Genomic DNA, 20,365 nt, shown 5'->3' with positions numbered 1-20,365 from the left:
GTTGCGGCTCCCTCTGGAGGACGCCCCTCTAACCTCTGTACCGCGCGGTAACTCAAGTTCGGGACGCAAACCAATCTCCTCTCTGCTCAGCAGGGGTGAAGGGGTGAAGGGGTGAAGCTGGGCTGTCACTGCTCTTTCCCTTTCTCACTGCTCTTTCTCCTAGTTATCGTTCCTTTCCTTGTTAAGACACGCGTCTACTTTTTCATTCATTTCCTGATGCGATGCCTTGCTATGCCTCACGACTGAAAAATGTATGTAAAAGTATGAAATGTTGAGATATATATGTTATAATATTAACATTCATATTATTTTGAAATAAAAGTACCCCAGTGTTCACTACCTCACCGGCCCACTTCCTCATCTGTCTGTGAAAGCATTAACATAACGGGGTGATGGACCGTCCCGCTGACCAATGACACGTGCCCTACAGGAGGAGAAGGAGCAGTTGATAGAGTACCGCAGGTCTGTGGCCAGCCTGGTGGGGCGGGCCAAAGCGGTGGTCCAGCTCCGCCCACGCAGCACAGACAGCCCCCTGGGAGCCGCCATGCCCATCAGAGCCATCTGTGACTACCGACAGATAGAGGTGAGGACGCACACGCACACGCACACACACACAGACACACACACACACACACACACACACACACACACACACACACACACACACACACACACACACACAGTGGTATTCACCATCGCACTTTTCAGATGAAAGGCTCACTTCAAAAGCTCAATGAACAGCCTTGCAGCGTTCAGATGTCGTGACTGTTCCCTGTTCTATTGGATACAACGATGCTTTTTGTTCTTCGAGACTTTGTTTCCCAGACTAGAATAGTGCTGATGTCGTTCCGCTGAACAAACTGAAACAAATAGCAGGAACCGTGGAGCGGCACAGCCATGATTAATGAGAATAGGAGAATTCCATTTGCTAATGTTATTGCTCTTTTTTTTCATGCCAATCTCATACAGCACTCACATGAAATGGCCCAGACACACACACTTTATATCCCTCCTCTCTCTCTCTCTCTCTCTCTGTACCTCTCTCTCCCTCTATGTGTGTGTGTGTGCTGTGATATCCTCTGGGATTTCCAAAAAACGTTGAATAATGTAGTCGCCAACACCTTTGCGGGTTTTTTCGTGGCAGATCGGTGTGTGCCTGTTAAAGCTCTCTCTATCTGAGGTCCTGGTTGGCACGGACACCTGACCGCATCGCAGCGCTTCTATTTCGGTCCACAGTCCTCTCTGACAGTTTGTGCATGAAAAGGGCTCCAGTATGTAGCGGACTATTGGCCAGGTCATCTTTGGCTGTGTATATATACTCCACCATATAACATAGCATGATGGGAAAAGCAGGAAGACACATGGGCTGTGTTGGAGGTAGAAATGCTATGAACGTGCACCTTTTTATTTTTATCGGAAAAGATAATAAAAAAAAAACGTTTCTCCTCCCCTCCTCTTTTTGTTGTGTTCCTTCTCTCCTCTCTCTCTCTCTCTCTACATGTCCTCGTGGTCATCTGCTACCTCGGACTACCCTGCCCCCTCCTCTCCCCTCCCCCTTCTCTTCCCCTCCCTCCCCCTTCCTCCTCCTCTCTCCTCCTCTTCCTGTCCTCTGTCGGCTGGGTTTGGCAAGACTGACGTTCAGGTATAGCTGTCTTCTCCCTCTCTCACCTCAGACCCCGCTCTCACACGCCGCACACTCAGCACACTCAGGGCTAGCATGAGATAGCATTGAAAGCTAAGTGTCATTCAATAGACATATAGAGGTATGCTGGGAGGGACATCACCTCAGACGGTGGGGGTAAGAGAGAGAGAGAGAGAAACCGGATGCTTAAAAAAACAAAGCACTGGACAGAAAATCAGGGGTTCATAAGTGGGGTCAGGGGTCATTAGGAAATATCTGTTGATGATGTGAGATAATTTCCGTTGGACACTGGGGGTTCTGAACAGAGTTGTAGTTATAAAAACATGCTTGTTCACATGTTTAATGCTGTCAGACATTTGGGGGTCTTTCCCACTGTGAGTCAAGACCATTTTTTGAATCAAATCAAAATGTTCAGTCAGTTGGGGCAGGCTGCTAACAGTTGACCTAAGTTTAGCTGAGCTAAGAGAACTGAAGCGACCTGAAATCAGACTTCGGAGGCTTTCAGGCAAATAGACTTCTTAGAGACATCTTTAAGCTTTAATGTACATTTCTTATGCTGTACGTGCACCTCTTGCATTATTCATATGTGTGAGGGGCTTCTGTGTGCGTGCTCGCGTGCAGAGGGACGAGGTGAGAGAAGAAGAAGCGGGTGGGTGGGGAATAGAGATCTATCTTATCTCTGCACAACCTTGAAAGTCTTCCCCGCTGTTACTGCTTTTTCTTTAGGTTTCTTTCTTATTTTTTCTAGATTATCACTTAAATATGCAAGATTTCTAATCTAATTACTAATTCTAATTGAGTCGTGATGATAGCTGGTCTTCTGAAACGCATTCAATCGAAAATGTGTTTTATTGAAAGATGTACCATCTTCTCGCTTGTAATTGGAGCAACCCTAGTATTTGTGTGGCACCATTCTCCTACCTATTGCTTTCCAACTAACCAAATTAAAATCATTAACCAATGCATTGTTAATAATAAGTGCCATTATTTAATCGTGGCTTTGGGATTTTGTTTTACATGTTTCTGTATTTCTGTTTCTGTTGTCATTGTCGTTTCTTTCCTCATCTTTTCACCTCTCTCTTCTCGCCTTCAAACTCTTTTTTCCTGTCGGCGTCTCATCCTCTTCTGCTGCTGCTCCTGGTGTCGCTGTCTTGTGAAAACATTTCTCCACCTCCAACCACCTTGTTTTCTGTATCTTTTTCCTTCTGCTCTTTCTCTCCTGTCTTTTCTTCTCTCCTCCCACAACCCGTTGTTTCTGTCCCTCCACCTCTCCTCCATCCTCATCCATGTGTCCCCCCCCATCCATCAACATCCTGTCTCCCCCATCTTTTCTCTTCCTTCTCCTCTGATCTCCCCCGTTCTGGCTCTCTTTCCTCTATCCCTTCTTCTCTCTCCCTAATGTTTTTCCCCCCTCTTTACACTCTCTGTGTCTCTCTACGTCTCTCTCCCGTCCCTCTCTCTCTCCGTAGATCACTATATCCCGTGGGGAGGAGTGTGTGTTGGAGGACAACTCCCAGAGGACCAAGTGGAAGGTGATCAGCCCCAGTGGGAACGAAGCCATGGTCCCTTCGGTGTGTTTTACCGTCCCCCCTCCCAACCAGGAGGCCATCGACACCGCCAGCAGGTACTGTAGTACACACTGTTACTCTGCTCCGCTGCTCTACACTGTTTTCTACTGTTTATGCTGTTCTAATATACTTTGTTCTAATCTACTGTACTGTACTCTACTCAGTTATATTATACTCAGTTATATACTACTCTGTTCCATTTGACAATACTCTGCTCTATTTTGTTCTACTCTACTCTTCTGAACCCTCTTACAGTTTGCTCTGTTACTCTTTTTTATCTACTTTCATCTTCTCCACTCTACATTACTCCGCTCAATATTACCTGACTCATCTACATCAATACTCAATAAATTTTTCTGCAATCCTTTTGATCTACGTTCTACTACTAAACACTACATTACTCTTTTACTTGAAAGCAATATCCCTTCTCTATTCTGCCATCATCTACTTTACTCAACTCTGCTCTACTCTACTGTGCGGTTTGTGATCACACCATGTCCGGCTAACAGTACAGCAAGTGTCTAAATCAGTCTGTCCGACCGTCCGTCTGTCCGCAGGATGGAGCAGATGTACCAAAAGGTGATGTCCCTGTGGCACCAGCTGCACATGAACATGAAGAGCGTGGTGTCCTGGCACTACCTGACCAAAGACCTGCGCACTGTGTCCGCCTGGAGCCTCGACACTGTGAGGACAATGACATAACAACAACACAACCAATAAACATGAATATATACATACAAATAAGAAGTACAGAAACTCTGGATGCTACCATCAAGAGTATTGTTTTAAAGCCGGGCTTACTAAATGTACATTCCCATCACCCCACCGTCTCCCCCCTTCCCCACCCCCTGTCTCCCCCTCTCCTCCTGCTGGTCCAGATGCGCTCCCAGACTCCGCCGGAGCGGGACCAGGCCCTGGATGAGCTGGAGTCCCACCTGGCGGACTTCCTGTCGGACAGCAAGGAGAGCGCTCTGTTCTCGCCCTCCGAGAGGTCGGACCTGGAGAAGGAGGCCCAGCAAGCCCAGCAACACTGCCAGGACCTGCTGCTCAACATGGAGACCGGTAGGGAAATATACATGGATACACATTTTTACACACTTTTCTCTCTCTCTCTCGCTCTGTGTCTCTGTCTCCTTCTCTCTCTCTCTCTCTCTCTCTCTGTCTGTCTGTCTGTCTGTCTGTCTGTCTGTCTGTCTGTCTGTCTGTCTGTCTGTCTGTCTGTCTGTCTGTCTGTCTGTCTGTCTGTCTGTCTGTCTGTCTGTCTGTCTGTCTGTCTGTCTGTCTGTCTGTCTGTCTCTCTGTCTCGCTCTGTCTGTCTCGCTCTGTCTCTCTCTCTCTGTGTCTCTCTCTCTCTGTCTCTCTGTCTCTGTGTCTCTCTCTCTCTCTCTGTCTCTCTCTCTCTCTGTGTCTGTGTGTGTCTCTCTCTCTCTCTCTCTCTCTGTCTCTCTCTCTCTGTGTCTCTCTCTCTCTCTCTCTCTCTCTGTCTCTCTCTTTCTCTTTTTCTCTCTCTCGCTCTCTCTCTCTCTCTCTCTCTCTCTGTCTGTCTGTCTGTCTGTCTGTCTGTCTGTCTGTCTGTCTGTCTGTCTGTCTGTCTGTCTGTCTGTCTGTCTGTCTGTCTGTCTGTCTGTCTGTCTGTCTGTCTGTCTGTCTGTCTGTCTGTCTGTCTCTGTGTCTCTGGGTGTTTATTTATCCATCCATCCTTCCTCTCCTACTCCCCACTGCAGTGGAGAAGGACGAGTCTGTCTCCCGGTCCTACCTGTCGGAGCTGCAGGACATCAGCCTCCACCTGGAGGACGTGGAGCGCAGGCTGACCCGGGCCATCCAGACCCCGCCCCTCAGCCACCTGTCAGGGGACAGTGCGGACGGCGGCGCCGCCAGGATCACCGAGCAAGAGGTGGGTGTTGGCTGGGCGATAGTTTGTCTGGTTTGTTTGTCAGGGACAATGTGCAAATAGGCATTGGTCTCAATGAGGAGAGCTGCATTATATGGGGTTACAGTATTGATAGTGTGCCAGGGGCTTCCCCTGCTGGTTGTAAAGGGGAATGACAGGCTGTGTCATGTGACATACATGTATATGAAGACAATTCTCACTTTTCAAATGGCAAGTGGCTGACAATATTAAGTATTAAGAGTATATTATTTTACATTAAGAGTCTTTAAAGAATACAATAATAGCCTGAATATAATATATTTTATTGTCCAATGACCAGATAAATTAAGATAAATAGTTAGTAGCAACATCAGTAATTATATTAAAAAATAAGAAAAGAAATACAGGATATTCTTCAACAAAAACTACCTTTAGAACTGGTTAAGCATTCCCATAGCCTCATGGATAACCACCGTTTGTGGACCTCCTCCCTCCCCTCCCCCCTCTCCCTTCCCCCCCTCCCAGAAGATGCAGGCGGAGCTGGAGGCTCTGCAGTCCAGCGTGGGGGAGGTGTCCCGCCGCTGCGTGGGCTACTTCCAGGAGAAGCCCACCTCCTCCAGTGTCCCGGCCATGCGCTCCGAGCTCAACCAGGCCGTGGAGAAGATGGACAAACTGTACAACCTCTCCCACGTCTTCCTGCAAAAGTCAGTGCACCGCTGTCAGGGTAGCACACACAGTTATGAGTGATGGAGGTGGTGTTATAGTTAGGGCTGTCTTGGTTGTTTAGTTCATTTGGTAGCAGTTGACAGACAGAAATTACAAAAATAAAAAGGACATAAAAAAAACTAGACGGATTTCGGCAGGGGCCTCATTATATGATGCAACGTTGATTTTTTTTTTTAATGCCGGAACGATATTTATACTGTAAATATTGTGGTTCTGTAAAAATTGTAACACGATATTATGATTTTTTTAATGCAATTTTATATTTTGTGTAGTTTAACTTATGGGTATAACATTGGGGTTTGCTTTCTTCAGGCCTGTTAGTGTCCTCCATTGTCTTTTATATGAAAGTGTCTGAATAGAACAGAACCTAGTTCAGGGGAATCAGCTATAAGGGAATACTCTACAGTGCCCCCTGTAGGATGGTACCCTTAATGTTTCCACTAACATTACATTGATGATGAAAAAGACAACATTTTCTATTTTATTTCTTTGTTCTTTGTACAACAAAGTCTAGAGCACCGAAGTTGAGCATCAGTTGTTAGCCAGACAGATCCTTATTTTAGCAGTAGAAAAACATAAGGTGTTTTATTATGGTTTCAGTGAGGGTGCTGACAATAAGAAAAGCCTTATGTCACATGATGTCACGTTTGCCCACTCTTTCTCTCCCGGCAACGCTCACTCTCTGGCTGACCTCTGACCTCCAGGCTGAAGACGGTTGACATTCTAATGAGCCGGCTGGCGGACACAGAGGAGGTGGTGAGGAAGTACGAGAGCCGACTGAGCGACGAGGACACTGTCCCCGCCGACACCGCCGCCATGCAAGACCTGCAGGAGCAGCTAGCGGTGAGAGAGAGACACTCACTCACTCACAGAAGAAATTGTTTACAGAATGTTTCAAACTGTTAACACTAATGCACAAACTCACAAACTCAACATAGCCCACGCACAAGAACTAATCAGACCAAGAAAAAAGCAATCAAACCAAATTTGCCACCACCTAATACTCTCCCTCTACCCCGTTCCTCTGCACCCACGTCTCTAAAATCGACTAATCTAAGAGGCAGAGCATATTTAATAATCCAATCTAAACCTAAAATGCATTTTCATCCTTTACTGGGCTCCACACACTCCACTAATCCTCTCCCCCTCCTCCGCTCTCTGTGTAGTCGTGGCAGGGGGAGCTGAGCGCGCAGGATGCCGTTCTCCGCTCGCTGCAGGCGGAGGTGGAGCGGGCGAGGGAGGCGGGCTCCCAGCTGGCCCGGCTCCACCCGGACCGCAGCTCAGAGCTGGAGCGCTACCAGGAGAGGGCCAATCAGATGGCAGAGAGGTGGAGCAACGTGGAGCGGCAGATGGAGACACGGTGAGCAGGGGAGGGAAGGCAGGAAGGAAGGGAGGGGACACCTGGTCGAATGGAGGGACGCTAGAAGTCAGGATAGTCGTGAGTGCCAAGGGTTTTTTGACTCGAGGCCAGAAGGTTCTGGGTTTTATACCCAATGATCCATACCTATAGGCATCCTTGAGCAAGTATCCCAATATCTACCTGTTACTTAATGACCTGTATCTGATTATAATATGTACCTGCATACACTCTCTACACCTACCGGTTCCTTAAAGCCCTCTATCTGTGATGACCTATGCCTATCGCTTACCTGCTCCTTGAAGCCTTCTATCTGTAGTGAATGCCTACCCCTTACCTCCACCTTAAAGCCCTCTATCTGTAGTGTCTGTGTGTGTCTTTGTATGAGAGCATCTCCTAACTGGTGAGCCGGTGCATGTTGTTCCAGGCGTGCTGACCTGGAGGGCCTGGGCTCGTCCCTGCAGCAGTACAAAGACGGCCACTCAGGCCTCATCAGCTGGATCGAGGAGACCACGGAGAGACAGGAGAACACACAGCCGGGCCAGATGGACAGCAAGGCCCTGTCGGAACAACTGGCTCAACAGACGGTCTGTATCAGGGCGGACACAGAGCAACATCAAAAATCAAATGCTGTGCTTGGTTCAAATCAATGTTTGTGAAGTTTTTCCAGTGTTTTAAGTTTGTTTATGCTTCGATTCCTTCCCCAGGCCTTGGTAGTTGAGATCGAGGCGAACCAGACCAAACTAGACCAGTGTCAAATTAACGCCAAACAGTACTGTACCTCAGTCAAGGTGTGTATCTGTTTCACCAAACAAAAACATTTCTACTTGCTCATAGTGAACTATGATGAAATATACAAATTGTTATAACTGTCTCTCCACTCTGTGTGCTTTTGTAGGACTATGAGCTTCAGTTGATGACCTACCGAGCCTTCGTGGAATCCACCCACAAGTCCTCCCTCAAGAGGAGGAGGATGCACTCCTCCTCAGACGCCATTTCTCAAGAGGTAAGGAGAGCGACGAGGGACAATAGGCCAATGCAAACTTGTGTTAAGATGTTACCAGTTGCTAAGCATATTCCTTTCATTATATTTATTTTTCTTATACATTTTTCATTATTTTATGATAAAAAAATTGCCTGTCTCTCTATCTCTCTTTCTCACAATTTTTCTAGGCCGAAATGTATTCCTGAATGTATTCATAATTTGTCTACGTGTGTCTGTAGTTCATGGACTTGCGGACACGCTACACCGCCTTGGTTACCCTGACAACGCAACACGTCAAGTACATCAGCGATGCTCTGAGGAGACTAGAGGAAGAAGAGGTTTGTACTTTTCGTTATTTAATATCTGTGGTTTCTACATGCGCCTATATTTAAATTTTTTTGTACATACATACATTTCTTCTCTTTGCTGAATTCCCTCTATCGCTGGTCTCATTATACTATACTGTCTCTGCCTGTGTGTGTGCAGAAAGAGGTGGAAGAGGAGATGCAGGCCAGGGTGGGCCCGGTCTCAGATCTTCTGGGCTGGGTGAAAGGTCTCCAGGGGCGGAGCCTGGGCCCCAATGCTGAGTCCTCATTGGCTGCTCAGCAGGTACTGTTCAATTTGTCAAAAAATACATTTGATATGATACATTACAACCTAACTTATTACAGAAAAATAGAGATGTTTGACCTGACTATGTATTTTCCATTCCATGGTATTCCACTCACATTTTACCAAAATAAATGTAAACAATTTAGAATGCACCTGAAATTTATATATTCTGTTTCAGGCCATCACAGAACAACTCTCCGCTAGGAAGGAGGAGGTCGCAGAGGCCATCAGGAGCACCCAGGTGTTCCTCCAGTCTAAACAAGCCAGCAAGTAAGACTCACTCACTCACTCACTCACTCACTCACAAGAATCCCGGGCCCTTAAGTCCTCATATTAACCATGGGGGCCCCTGTGGTTCCCGTCCAGGTTGTCCCCAGAGGAGAGTGCCCGGGTCAGGGCCCAGCTGGAGGAGCTGACCTCCACCTACAGCCAGCTGTGTGACAGCTCCAGCCAGCAGCTCCAAAAGATGGAACACCAACTGGCCAAGGAGGAGGAGGAGAAGGTAAAAAAGACGGAGAGAACCCGACACTACAAAAAACAAGTTGGAGGGAATGGCCCTGGGCAAGGTGGAGGAAGGGGTGGGGGTGGGATACAGAGGGGAGACAGGGGGTTGGGCGGATGAACAGAACACACGGATGTAAAGGTTTGGAGGTAAAGAAGGTGTCTCGGCCTGTCCAGAAGGACGGGATCATCAGAACTGCGTTTTTATTTTAATGCAAGCTTTCGAAAAACAACCTGCAGTCACGCTGATGTTTGTCTGCACAACAACATCGCCACTTCAGCCGCGTGGCTTCTCTGAAGTGTGCGTGCCATCCGAGAGCAAGAGGGTGTGTGTGTGTTTGTGTGCGAGGACCGTGTGAATACTTTATATAACGAATTGCATGATATGTTTGTATTGCTCGACCACTGTGTGTTATGACATCAGCATCAAACCGGGAATTGTGGAGCTGGTTTGATTTAGCTCCTCCGACCCTTTTCAGACACCAGTCCACTAAACCATCCACAAAATCAATCAGTAGTTCACTTTATTTATCACATCCTAAGCTGAGGTAACCAGAAGGAGCAATTGTTTGCATGTATTTATTGAATGTATTAAAATTTTCATTTCGGTGACGATATTTAATCCAAATCACTTTTGCAAAGATATAGCTTTTGGCTCATTCTTTTGAAAGAATAAGCTCATTGCACGTGGACACAGGATGCATTGGACTGCGCAGTCTGAACTGGGTCGTAGCACAGAGCGTTGTTTTATCACGGCTCCAGAATGTCTGCATCTCTCACCTTCTCATATCACAAAACCCTTCACCCTTCACACGGCCACCGTCATCTTCATCACCTCACTTTCATCGTCATCATCGTCATCGTCATGAAACACATCTGCTTAACGGCTAACTTGGCTAATCTGTGGTCTTTGTGGTGCGTCAGTAGGGTAGCGCTGCCATGCTAGAAGTTATAGCCGTAGAACCTTCATTTGGTTAGAAGACATTTCTGGTGTGTGTCACTCGCTAAAGGATGCACTAAAATGTTATTGGTTAACCGTTTAACATTTTGAGACGGTAGTAGTAGTAGTAGTAGTAACGGTAACATCAAACATGTTCCATTGGTTTCACTTATTTATGTGTAAACATTGTAAATGTCATACAGTCCTTCTTGTGATATTCCATCATTTTTTGATGTTTGGCATGAGATGATTAGAGCATAATGGATATTTAATAGTTGTTTGCTTGTGTGCAAGAATACGTGCAGGCTGTGTGCGTGTGCAGATGTCTGTACAGCTCAATGAGTTGGACTTAATAGGCCAAACAGTGCTGTGGATATCAGGAAAACTTTCCTCAGTTTCATTGCTTTTTAACATGAATACCTCCGAATGGCCCGTCGAATGAACGGCGGGTCCTTTCAAAAGTGTTTTTCCTTATTCCCCGGGAAACAAAAGGTTTAGATTTTCAAGGTGTGTTTAGGCTGAAGTGCACCAGAGGCCTGCTGTGCAACGTACTCACATCACCGTTTTGAGCATGATGTGTCCAGGTCACGTGTGTGCGTGTGTGTGTATGAGAGTATATGTCTGTGTTTTGTTTGTGCTAATGCTCAACTGCAAATTATTTGTGTGAAACTTTAAACCAGCATTTTGCTTGAAAACCACTAACAGCTGCCATTGGAGATTCCCAGAGGACATCTGAGTTCAAAGCAGAAATGGAGTTAATGCTTTAGCCATCTTGAATGAGTTATTAGACAGTATAGTAGTATTGGGTTATGAGTTATAAGGTTCAGGTCATAGGTACAATACCGCATGCAGACAGCTTACTTCTCACCTGTTGCGCCCCGCTCTGCCAAGCACAGGGCTGCCCACGATAAGGTAAGTGTCGCTCGGCCTCTATCTCTCTCTCTCCCACTCTCTCTTTTACAGTATCAAACCATATTTTCTTTCACCAATTTCTTTCACATATTTTCTTTCACCTTCTGAGGTTTTTCTTTTAGTTTTTCTTTCTTGCTTTTTTTTGTGTTTGTTGTTGCAAAGCTGTGCATGCTTAGTGCTATTTGTGTGTATGATTTAATAAATGTGAAGAAATTGTAGCTATATGTTAGCTATAATTGTGTGTTCATGCATACTTTTCTTGTAATTCAAAACATGGTGGTGGGCTTAAAACTTTTTAGTTTTACTCTTCTCTGCTAAATTTATATTATTTATATATTATATATAATTTTAATTGAGAATTAGTTCTAGATTCACATTGAAATATTTTACATATTTATTATACATCGAGATTCTAGTATACATGTATTGATTATATATTTTTCAATTTTTACAGAAACAAACTGTTATTGCTGGAGTCATCGACATGGGATCCATGGAAACCTTCTCAGTGTTCCATGCAGCCCAGTGCGGCCTCATTGACCAGGAAACCTGCCGCTTCCTACTGGAAGTCCAACTCATCTCTGGTGGGCTCCTCCAGCCTCCCTCCCCTCTCAGCCTCTCACTGGAGCACGCCTTGGCCCAGGGAATGATAGACAACTACACCAGCCAATCGTTATCTTACTTGGAAAGGGCCTTGCATCTGGTGAATGAGACAAAATCAAAAGAGGGAGAGAAGCAATGTCTCCTGCCAGTGGCTTTAGCCTTAGAGGAAGGGGTTATCAGTGAGCAGTTGGGGCTCCATATTCTAGAGGTCCACATGAATACAGGAGGCTTGAGATATCCCAGTGGAGAATTGGTGGATTTGGACATTGCCTTAGACCAGGGTCTTTTGCCTCCAAGAATCTACAATAAGCTCCAATCACAGCTTCAACGTAGGGAGCTTATTGACCCAAATACAGCAGAAAGGTTAAGCCTGTCTGAGCTACAACAACGCTGTGTAAGTCATGAAGAGTCTGGCCTTCATCTCCTGCCTGTTCACCAGCAATCTGGAGGAAACGTCTCCCTATGTTCTGGAAGAAAAGTGGGTATCTTCCGCGCCATCCAAGAAGGTCTTGTCGACCAAAATGTTGCCGTGAGGCTACTTGAAGCTCAGCTATTTGCTGGCGGTATTGTTGACCCACGTTCTGGACATCGTTTAACCCTTCATGAGGCTGTTAGCCAAGGATTGATGCATCGGGATCAGGCATGCACTATACTGGCTCGGCAGCTCCAAGCTGGAGGAATATTGGACCCACGGAGTGGAGAGCGTCTAGGGTTGAAAGAAGCTCTCCGCAGGGATCTTCTGTCTCCTTCTTTGGCTCTCTTGGTACTTGAGTCCCTGCAGTCCTTCATGGGAATGCTGTGGCCAGAATCTGGAGAACTAATGCCCATTGCTGAGGCCCTACAGCAGGGAGTCGTCTCAGAAGATCTGGCGCGAAATGTCCTTGGGCAACGTCATGTTGTTGGAGCCTTGTATGATGCTGTAGCACTTCACTTGGTACCTCTCAGCCAAACAACTGAAAAAGCCCTGGATCTCAGTGTAGCAAAAGTCCTAAGCAAGATCCATATCCCTGATGTTCTCCACTATATGACCCCATTGAGTACTCCATCTATGAATCGCATCAGCTGGTGTTCCACCAGCTCCTCTCCTCCTCCATCCTCCCCACCCCCTGGATCCCTAACTACAGGGCATTTCTGGGACTCTACTCCCATGGATTATAGTGATACACAAGAACAAGCAAAGCATGGGTTACTTTTCCATCTAATGACTCACAGCTATGTTGATGTTGATTCTGGGAAACGCGTTGTGCTTCTAGATGACGAGCTTGTGGAGTTGGTCAAGGCGACTGGGCTGTCATGTGCAGACAATTCTCCTGGATATCAAGTTCAGGAGGAAGGAAGCAGTTTGATCCCTGGTTCAAAGCAGACCATAGGGAGTATCAGAACAGTAGGATTGAGTGCCGAGGGAGAGAAAGAGGAAACAATGGAACATGTACAGACAAGCTGTCAAGCAATCACAAAGGATGTCTCCTCCAGTAAAATCATTGAACAAAATGGCAGAACTAGTCAGGAAAGTAAAAATGGTGTAGGTGACAGATCATTGCAGCAAACATCAACTCAGAAAATAGAGCCAGCAATCGGAGGGAAAGGCGAGAAAAGAATAGAAAGTGTCACCGCAAAAGGTGAAACAGATATGGCTCCTCTGAAACGAGAAGAGAACTCTGCAGGAAAACCTCTAAGTGAGCAGATAAACAAGTCAGGTGAACACAAAGAGGTGCCTAATCAACAGGGTAGCTCACCCTCAAAACAAGAGGACACTTCACAATCCATTAACCAAGACAATGCAACTTCTTCTGTAGTAAATACAGAAAGAGTCTATGCTGAGTTAGAACAGGATCTATCCATCGTAGAAAATTCTAAAACTATAGATTCTGCATGCTCCCAAGATGTAAAATCTATGGGATATGCTAAAAAAATTAAAAAGTCGGAAGCCTTAGATTATAAATCACAGTTTAGTAACCGTAACACAGAGACAAATAAAACTAGGGAGGAAGCTGAGATGGAGAGGTTAACCATAGAGCTTAAACAAGGTGGCCTCCTGACGGAGGAAGGCGACAGGCTGCTCCCAGATGAGGCTGTAGCTCAGGGAATCCTCCCAGGCCACACTGCAGTTAAACTCATGTCCCAAGCTGGTCTTTTTGGTGGTTTCCTAGATGCCACTAGTGGTGAGTTACTCAGTTTAGAGGACGTAATGCAGGAAGATCTTCTTGATGAAGACCTAATGTGGAGTGTTCTTAAGTCTGATAAAAGCCTATCTGGTGTAGTGGACATTGAAAAAGGAAAGATCTGTGGGTTGAGGGAGGCAGCTCAGAAAGGCTTGATCGACTCCAACACTGCTTCTCGTCTTCTGGAAGCCCAGGTGGTCTCTGGGGGAATTGTTGATTTAGATAGGGATGAAAAAGTATCAGTAACCCTCGCAGCTAATCTGGGTCTGATCGAGGAGAATCAGAAAGAATCATTAGAGGCATTAGAAAATGCTTACAAGGGAAAGGCCACAGAACCGCAAATGGCCATTGCCAAAGCCACATTACAACTACAGATGGACGGCATTGTTGACCCTGAATCTCGGTCTCCTGTTCCACTCGAATGCGCCATTCAGAAGGGATTGATTGGTTCAGAGGAGGCTTATCAGGCACTGTCAAAGCAGGTTGCTGAAGGGGGTATTTTACACCATGCTTCAGGAACAAGGCTGTCCGTTTCTGATGCTTTGGAGAGAGGACTGGTGGACCGCTCCCTTGCCCCTGGACTAGAAGAACTGCAGTGTGTCTACAAGGGGAACGTCAGCCTTTTATCACATCCAGAGGCTGCTCTTTTCCAAGCTTCAACAGGAGCTATTTACAGCCCAGAATCTCGACGTAAACTGACACTGACTGAGGCAGTTTCTAATGGTCTGCTTGAGGAAAAAGTGGCCAAGGAAGCTATGGCTTCTGCTAGTGTAACTCAAGGAGTAATTGATCCCCAATCCTGTCGTATTGTCCCTTATTCTGACCTAGTACAGCAGGGTAAGATAGATCTTAACACAGGAAAACGATTCCTGGAGGTAAAACAATTCAGCGGTATTCAGGATGAGCAAACGGGCAACATTTTAACATTAAAACAGGCCATTGCAATTGGAAAAGTTGACCCTGTTCCAGCTTTGAGGCTGCTCCAAAGCCAGGCTGACAGTGGCGGGATCATTGATGTCACATCTGGAGATAGGCTCCCTCTGCCTGAAGCCTCTGAGAAAGGTTTGATTGAGGAGGATATGGCCAGAGTAATAGCCATCAACCAGATCACCAAAGGAGGCCTGATCCATCCTACTACTGGTAAAAGAATTGCAAGTCTTGATGATGCTATCATAGCAGGGCTAATCTCAAGTGAAATGGCCTTTGGTATCCAAGAGAGCAGGACTTCAGTAGAAATAGATGATGGGGAGGGTAGTTCTACGCCAGTGATTTCCTCAAACAGTGCCTACAGCCCTGGTGCGGGTTCATCAGTAGCTAGCAACCTGGCAAAATGGTCAAGTGAAAGCTCTGTATCATCATCTCCACTCTTGGAGCAGTCAGAGAGAGATTTGGTAATTAAAGAGGTGGATGAAAAGCAATTGGATTATTTGACATCAAATCAATTGAGCTTGTGTGATGACACTTTAGAAGAAGATACTGTAGAACAACCACTCTCTGAGTCTGACTCATCCATTGACCTGCTGGCTGAATTTGCCAGCAATGTTGGGAAAAGGATTCAGCAAGCAATCAATGAGATCAAACCTCAGAAAGGTGAGCTAAAACAGGGGCCAGGTGAGGCATCATCAATCAGGGAAAGCCATGCTGTCGGAACACAAAAAGAGAGCAATTATTCTGATATCACCGCAGTACCACCCTACCAGGAATCAGACCCTGAAACATTCAACACATCTTCTCAAGTACAAGTTGCAGAACAGGTGACTATCACAAGATCAGTGGACCCACCTGCAAGGTCTGACAAGAAAAAGACAAGGACAGTAGATAGGGGTTTGTCAGTGCATCATGTAGATGATAATGATGAAGGAAGGAATGACGAAACAGCAGATGAAGTCAGGGAGGAAGGAGAACTCAAGGAAAGCATAGGTGTAGATGGGCTTTCTCTAAAACAACTAGAACATGAATACACTGAAAAATGTGACGAAGCAGGGAAAAGAGAGATTGAAGGAAAACTGAAGGAGGACACAGCTGTAAAGATTGAAACTGGAGAGGCAACTGATGTGAAGCATTCAGACCAGAGTTTGACTGCTTCAGATAAAGAGGCCGAAACCAAAAGCAAGAAGAAGAAGAAGAGTAAGAAGAAAGGAAGGGGAAAGGAAAGTGAAAGTAAGCCGCTAGCTTTAGAGGAAAACGATAATGTGTCAGACATTAAGCAAATTGATGCAGAAAATGAAGGGCAGTCTCAAGTCACTAAGTCAATCACTGGTGTTTCCCCATTACCAGTGAAGGTTAAGATATTAGAATCCACCCCCGAAAGGAACCTCCATGTCAAAGATGGAGAACTTAAGATTGATGGGAAGATTGCGCCAGCTGAAGTATCTCTGGTATCTGATGATCAGCAAGCAAATTATAACGTAGGGAAACCAGACATGAAAAGAGATGAAATGGTAAGGGGGCAGATGGAAGAATGCGTAGACAAACAACAGGATGGCAAGAAAGAGATTGGTGTTAGTGTGCAGAAGGGTGCACAGAGACCTGAGAAATCAAACCTACCAGAGAATGAGAAGGCAGCCCTAATACTGAAGGCAAAGGAGAGCATATTGAAGAAGGTGTTTGAGAAGGGAGTGACAGAAAAGCAAGCAGCTGAAGAGCTGGAGGCACTACGCAAGGAGGTGCACAGGAAGGACATCCAGGCAGGGAATGCCAGAGATGGAAAGATGCAAACTCCTGTGATTAAGATGGAAACTCCCTCGAGAATGATGGCAACTCCCTTGATTAAGACGGTTGATGTTGAGGGTAGTACTGATGAGGATGATCTCAGAAAACAGCCTGATGCTAAGCCAAAGGTGGAATGTATGGGAAAGACCACTGGCCGAATGGAGGAGAATTTGAAAGTGGATGTCAAGGAAGTTTTGGTTGTGGATGAGCCAAATATCACAGATGATTCAAGTTTAGCCCTTAAAGAAGCTAAGACTTTATCAAAAGAGGAAGTTGATCGTGTCAGTGGTGTTAAGGAGGGAAATAAAAAAGAGACAGTTTCACCAGAACAGCATAAAGAAACTCCTTCAAGAAAGATGGCAACTCCCTTGACCAAGATGGTTGATGTTGAGGGTAGTACTGATGAAGACAAGCCAAAGGTGGAATGGATGGGAAAGATCGGTGGCCGAATGGAGGAGAATTTGAAAGTAGATGTCAAGGAAGTTTTGGTTGTGGATGAGCCAAATATCACAGATGATTCAAATTTAGCCCTTAAAGAAGCTAAGACTCTATCGAAAGAGGAAGATGATTGTGTCAGTGGTGTTAAAGAGGCAAAAGATAAAGAGGCAGTTTCACCTGAACAGCATAAAGAGACAAGGCAAGGGAAGCGGAACAAGAAGAACAAAAAGTCTAAAATATCAAAAGTTGCAGACCATGCTGAACCTGGTGCAGAAAAGCCATTTACTGGTGATGCTGTTGATGCCGTTGTGATGGCAACAGGTGTGAATGTAGAAAGAAAAGCTGATGACCAGAAAGGGGAAAGTTGGAAAAATGTGAAGTCAGACAGTGATGTTGATAGGCCCTCGAGCAGTGACACTAACAAGATGGCTACTTCTACAGTTAATTCCAAAACGACTAATGAAGTTTTACAAACATCAATCTGTGCATCAGCACAGGCAATGGACAAGGCAAAGGCTGAGGTTAAGTCTGTCATAGAAGAATTAAAGGGACCTTTAAAAATGGATGGAAGAAAGTCTGTAGTTGAAGAAATTAAGGAACCTTTACAATTAATTGGGAATCAGTCTGCTGGAGATGAGTTTAAGAAATCCTTACACATTGCTGTCATTAAGTCTGGTGAAGAAGAAGTTAAGGAACATGTACAGAAATATGTTTGTGACTCTGTAGGGGAGGGAATTAAGGAACCTTTGAAAATAGCTGGGATTAATTCTGCAGAGGAAGAATTAAAGGAAGCTTTACAGATGACTGGACCGAAGACTGTTGTCAAAGAAATGGAGAAACCTGTACAAATAGCTGAAATTAATTCTGCTGCAGAAGAAATTATGGAACCTTTACAATTAACTGGGAATCAGTCTGCTGGGGAAGAAGTTAAGAAGCATGTACAAAAAGCTGGAACCGACTCTGTAGGTGAGGAGATGGTTGGGAAAGAACTGAAAGCACATCAACTCAACATTAAAGAGCACCAACACCCTGTAGTTCTCACTGCTGAGGAGTCTTTTGATTCAATACCCAGCATTGCTGCTGATGTTGTTGGCACCGATAATGAGGCTGTAAAACCCAAATCATACTTACAACCTGATTCTACATCAATGGATCCCAGGAAACAGGATCCAAACCTACATTTGAAGGGGGAAAATGGGCAAACGCGACTTCTAGTTGAAAGTCCTCTTCCAAGACAAACAGGCCACAAGACACATTCAGAGTCTCTTTTACCATTGGAGGACATTCCCACAGAATCTGAGTTAGCTGAGGTACCAGAGTTTGATACAACTACAGGGAGCAGTGGGGAGGGGGAGGAGGACAAGGAAGAAATAAAGATGAAGAAAAAGAAAGGCTCCGCTAAGGTTAGATTAAATTTTTTTTATAAATTCTCGATGCGTGACCACATAAATTATCTCTTTGTATCTGCACAATTGTGCTTCTATTGTCCTTTTAACTTTGATCTTTTCCCTGCAGTCATCACTGATCCGGCAGGAATGCCTGGAACACGACCAGCGAATTGTGGCTCTGGTCTCCATGGTGAGGCACATAGAGGTCTGCCTCAAACAGCAGCAGCAGCAGTCTGTCGGCCGCAGCCTCATCTCTCTGGAAGACATCATCAGACAGACAGAGGTAAACAAATCTGCACACAGTCTTGGTCTACTGATGTCACACAGCTAACTTTTCTGCTTTGAATTATGATGTTAGGTACTTAGGATTTAGGACTCTAATTCTTAGGTTTGTACAAAGCTGATTGAACAATGAATATGCTGTTGTTCTGTTCCGCTCTAATTAATCTGTCGCTTAGGCGCTGAGCCTTGAGCTCCAGGACCTTGAACCAGAGGTGAACAAGGAGGTGGAGGCCGCTGCCCAACTGCTTGAGCCACGCCCTTCCAATGTCCCACCTCAGCTCCTATTGGCTCTGGAGAAGGATAGGCGGAGCCTGGCCCGAGGGTACGAGTCCGCCCGGGGAGTCTCTCAGACCATTCTACGCGGTCTACAAGAACACAGAGACGCTTACAAGGTAAAGGAGGGTCATCGAAGCAGAAGAGTGTCTTTAATGTTATTATTTCTCCCTGTTTTATTCAAATTACCTAGTTGTATTTATACTGGTCTCATATGTCTTGGATTGGCACCAAGATTAGGTGATTTAGTTGCATGCTAACAAAAACGGTTGGCTCTCCATCTCTCGATTGTTTCAGGAGGCTGTGACAGCAGAGCAGAAGAACCTGGGAGGTCGGGTGGAGAACCTCCTGTCCTGGTTGAGTGAGACAGAGGCCAGGAGTGACGGAGCGATGGCAGGGAAGGAGGAGAAAGATAGCGCTGTTGATCAGATTACGCAGCAACTGGAGTACTGCAAGGTAAATGACACACATGGTAGTCAAGTCCAATGGCTAATAACGATAATGTTCAATACCCCTGAAATATGTCCTTTGCCTTTTTAAAATAATATTTTTTAACTTTGACGGTGGAGTTTTTTTTCTCCCAGGAACTACTAGTCTGCCATAGCTAAACTTTTCGAATGAGGTTCAATCTCAGATTTAACATGGGCACACAAGATTTGAACTAACCCTAACCTTAACCCTATATTATCACATGAAAGTGAGTTGAATGCTGTCTCTCAATCTGCCTACTTCTACAACTATCACTACCACTACGTCTTCCCTATTCACTGTCCCTTCTCATCCCCATCAGGAGTTCCAGGCTGCCCTGACGGCCCGCTCCAATGAGGTGATCGACGCGGCCTTTGACATTCAGGTGTTCATCTCGGAGCGTGCCCAGGACCTCACCCCTGAGCATAGCAGGCACCTGCTGGGGCAGCTCCAGAGGCTGCAGGGGGCCTTCCACCAGGCCAGTGGGCAGGCCCGGGCCCGCGCCGAGGCCCTGTCCAATCAGAGAGCCAGGGAGGAGGAGCTCCAGCAGAAAGAGAGCGCTAAAGTGCAGGAGGAGGAGAAGGAGAGGGAGATAGAAAGACAGATGGCCCGGAAGATTGAGGTTTGGATGCACGCGGGACAAGTTCATTGACATGAACGCGTGTTTGGAGTGTGTTTTTCTCTCACCACTCTGCTTTACTCACCGAAAGAATGTCTGCATTTTGCCTCGCAAATCACAATCTTCTTCTCGTAACTGTAATGTTCATTATTTAGCTCTACCATGTCATGGTCATGTATCCATCACACTGATCCATCCTTGCTGATTTAATAACTACAACTTGCAATCATACTCACATCATTGCCTCATACCTTGGAGAAATCCTCCATCCTTACAATAATAATAATTGAATATCAGGCCTTTACAT

General features: G+C 45.7%; 1 protein-coding gene across 1 annotated transcript in view; it reads left to right on the top strand.

Annotated features, from left to right (window-relative positions):
• macf1a (microtubule actin crosslinking factor 1a) overlaps positions 1 to 20,365 on the top strand; it is a 110,048-nt gene that overhangs the window by 14,960 nt on the left and 74,723 nt on the right. The window contains 21 exon segments of the mRNA XM_084484494.1: positions 431 to 583; positions 1,631 to 1,642; positions 3,112 to 3,266; positions 3,768 to 3,894; positions 4,089 to 4,272; positions 4,935 to 5,104; positions 5,606 to 5,784; positions 6,511 to 6,649; positions 6,973 to 7,166; positions 7,591 to 7,750; positions 7,871 to 7,954; positions 8,062 to 8,169; positions 8,388 to 8,486; positions 8,635 to 8,757; positions 8,939 to 9,030; positions 9,127 to 9,262; positions 11,568 to 18,431; positions 18,544 to 18,699; positions 18,875 to 19,090; positions 19,269 to 19,427; positions 19,762 to 20,061. Coding sequence (XP_084340620.1) covers positions 431 to 583; positions 1,631 to 1,642; positions 3,112 to 3,266; positions 3,768 to 3,894; positions 4,089 to 4,272; positions 4,935 to 5,104; positions 5,606 to 5,784; positions 6,511 to 6,649; positions 6,973 to 7,166; positions 7,591 to 7,750; positions 7,871 to 7,954; positions 8,062 to 8,169; positions 8,388 to 8,486; positions 8,635 to 8,757; positions 8,939 to 9,030; positions 9,127 to 9,262; positions 11,568 to 18,431; positions 18,544 to 18,699; positions 18,875 to 19,090; positions 19,269 to 19,427; positions 19,762 to 20,061 — 9,810 coding nt within the window.

Source organism: Micromesistius poutassou (assembly GCF_964030765.1).
Source record: "Micromesistius poutassou genome assembly, chromosome: 20".
Lineage (NCBI taxonomy): Eukaryota > Metazoa > Chordata > Actinopteri > Gadiformes > Gadidae > Micromesistius > Micromesistius poutassou.
This window is presented reverse-complemented; position numbering and strand designations above follow the sequence as displayed.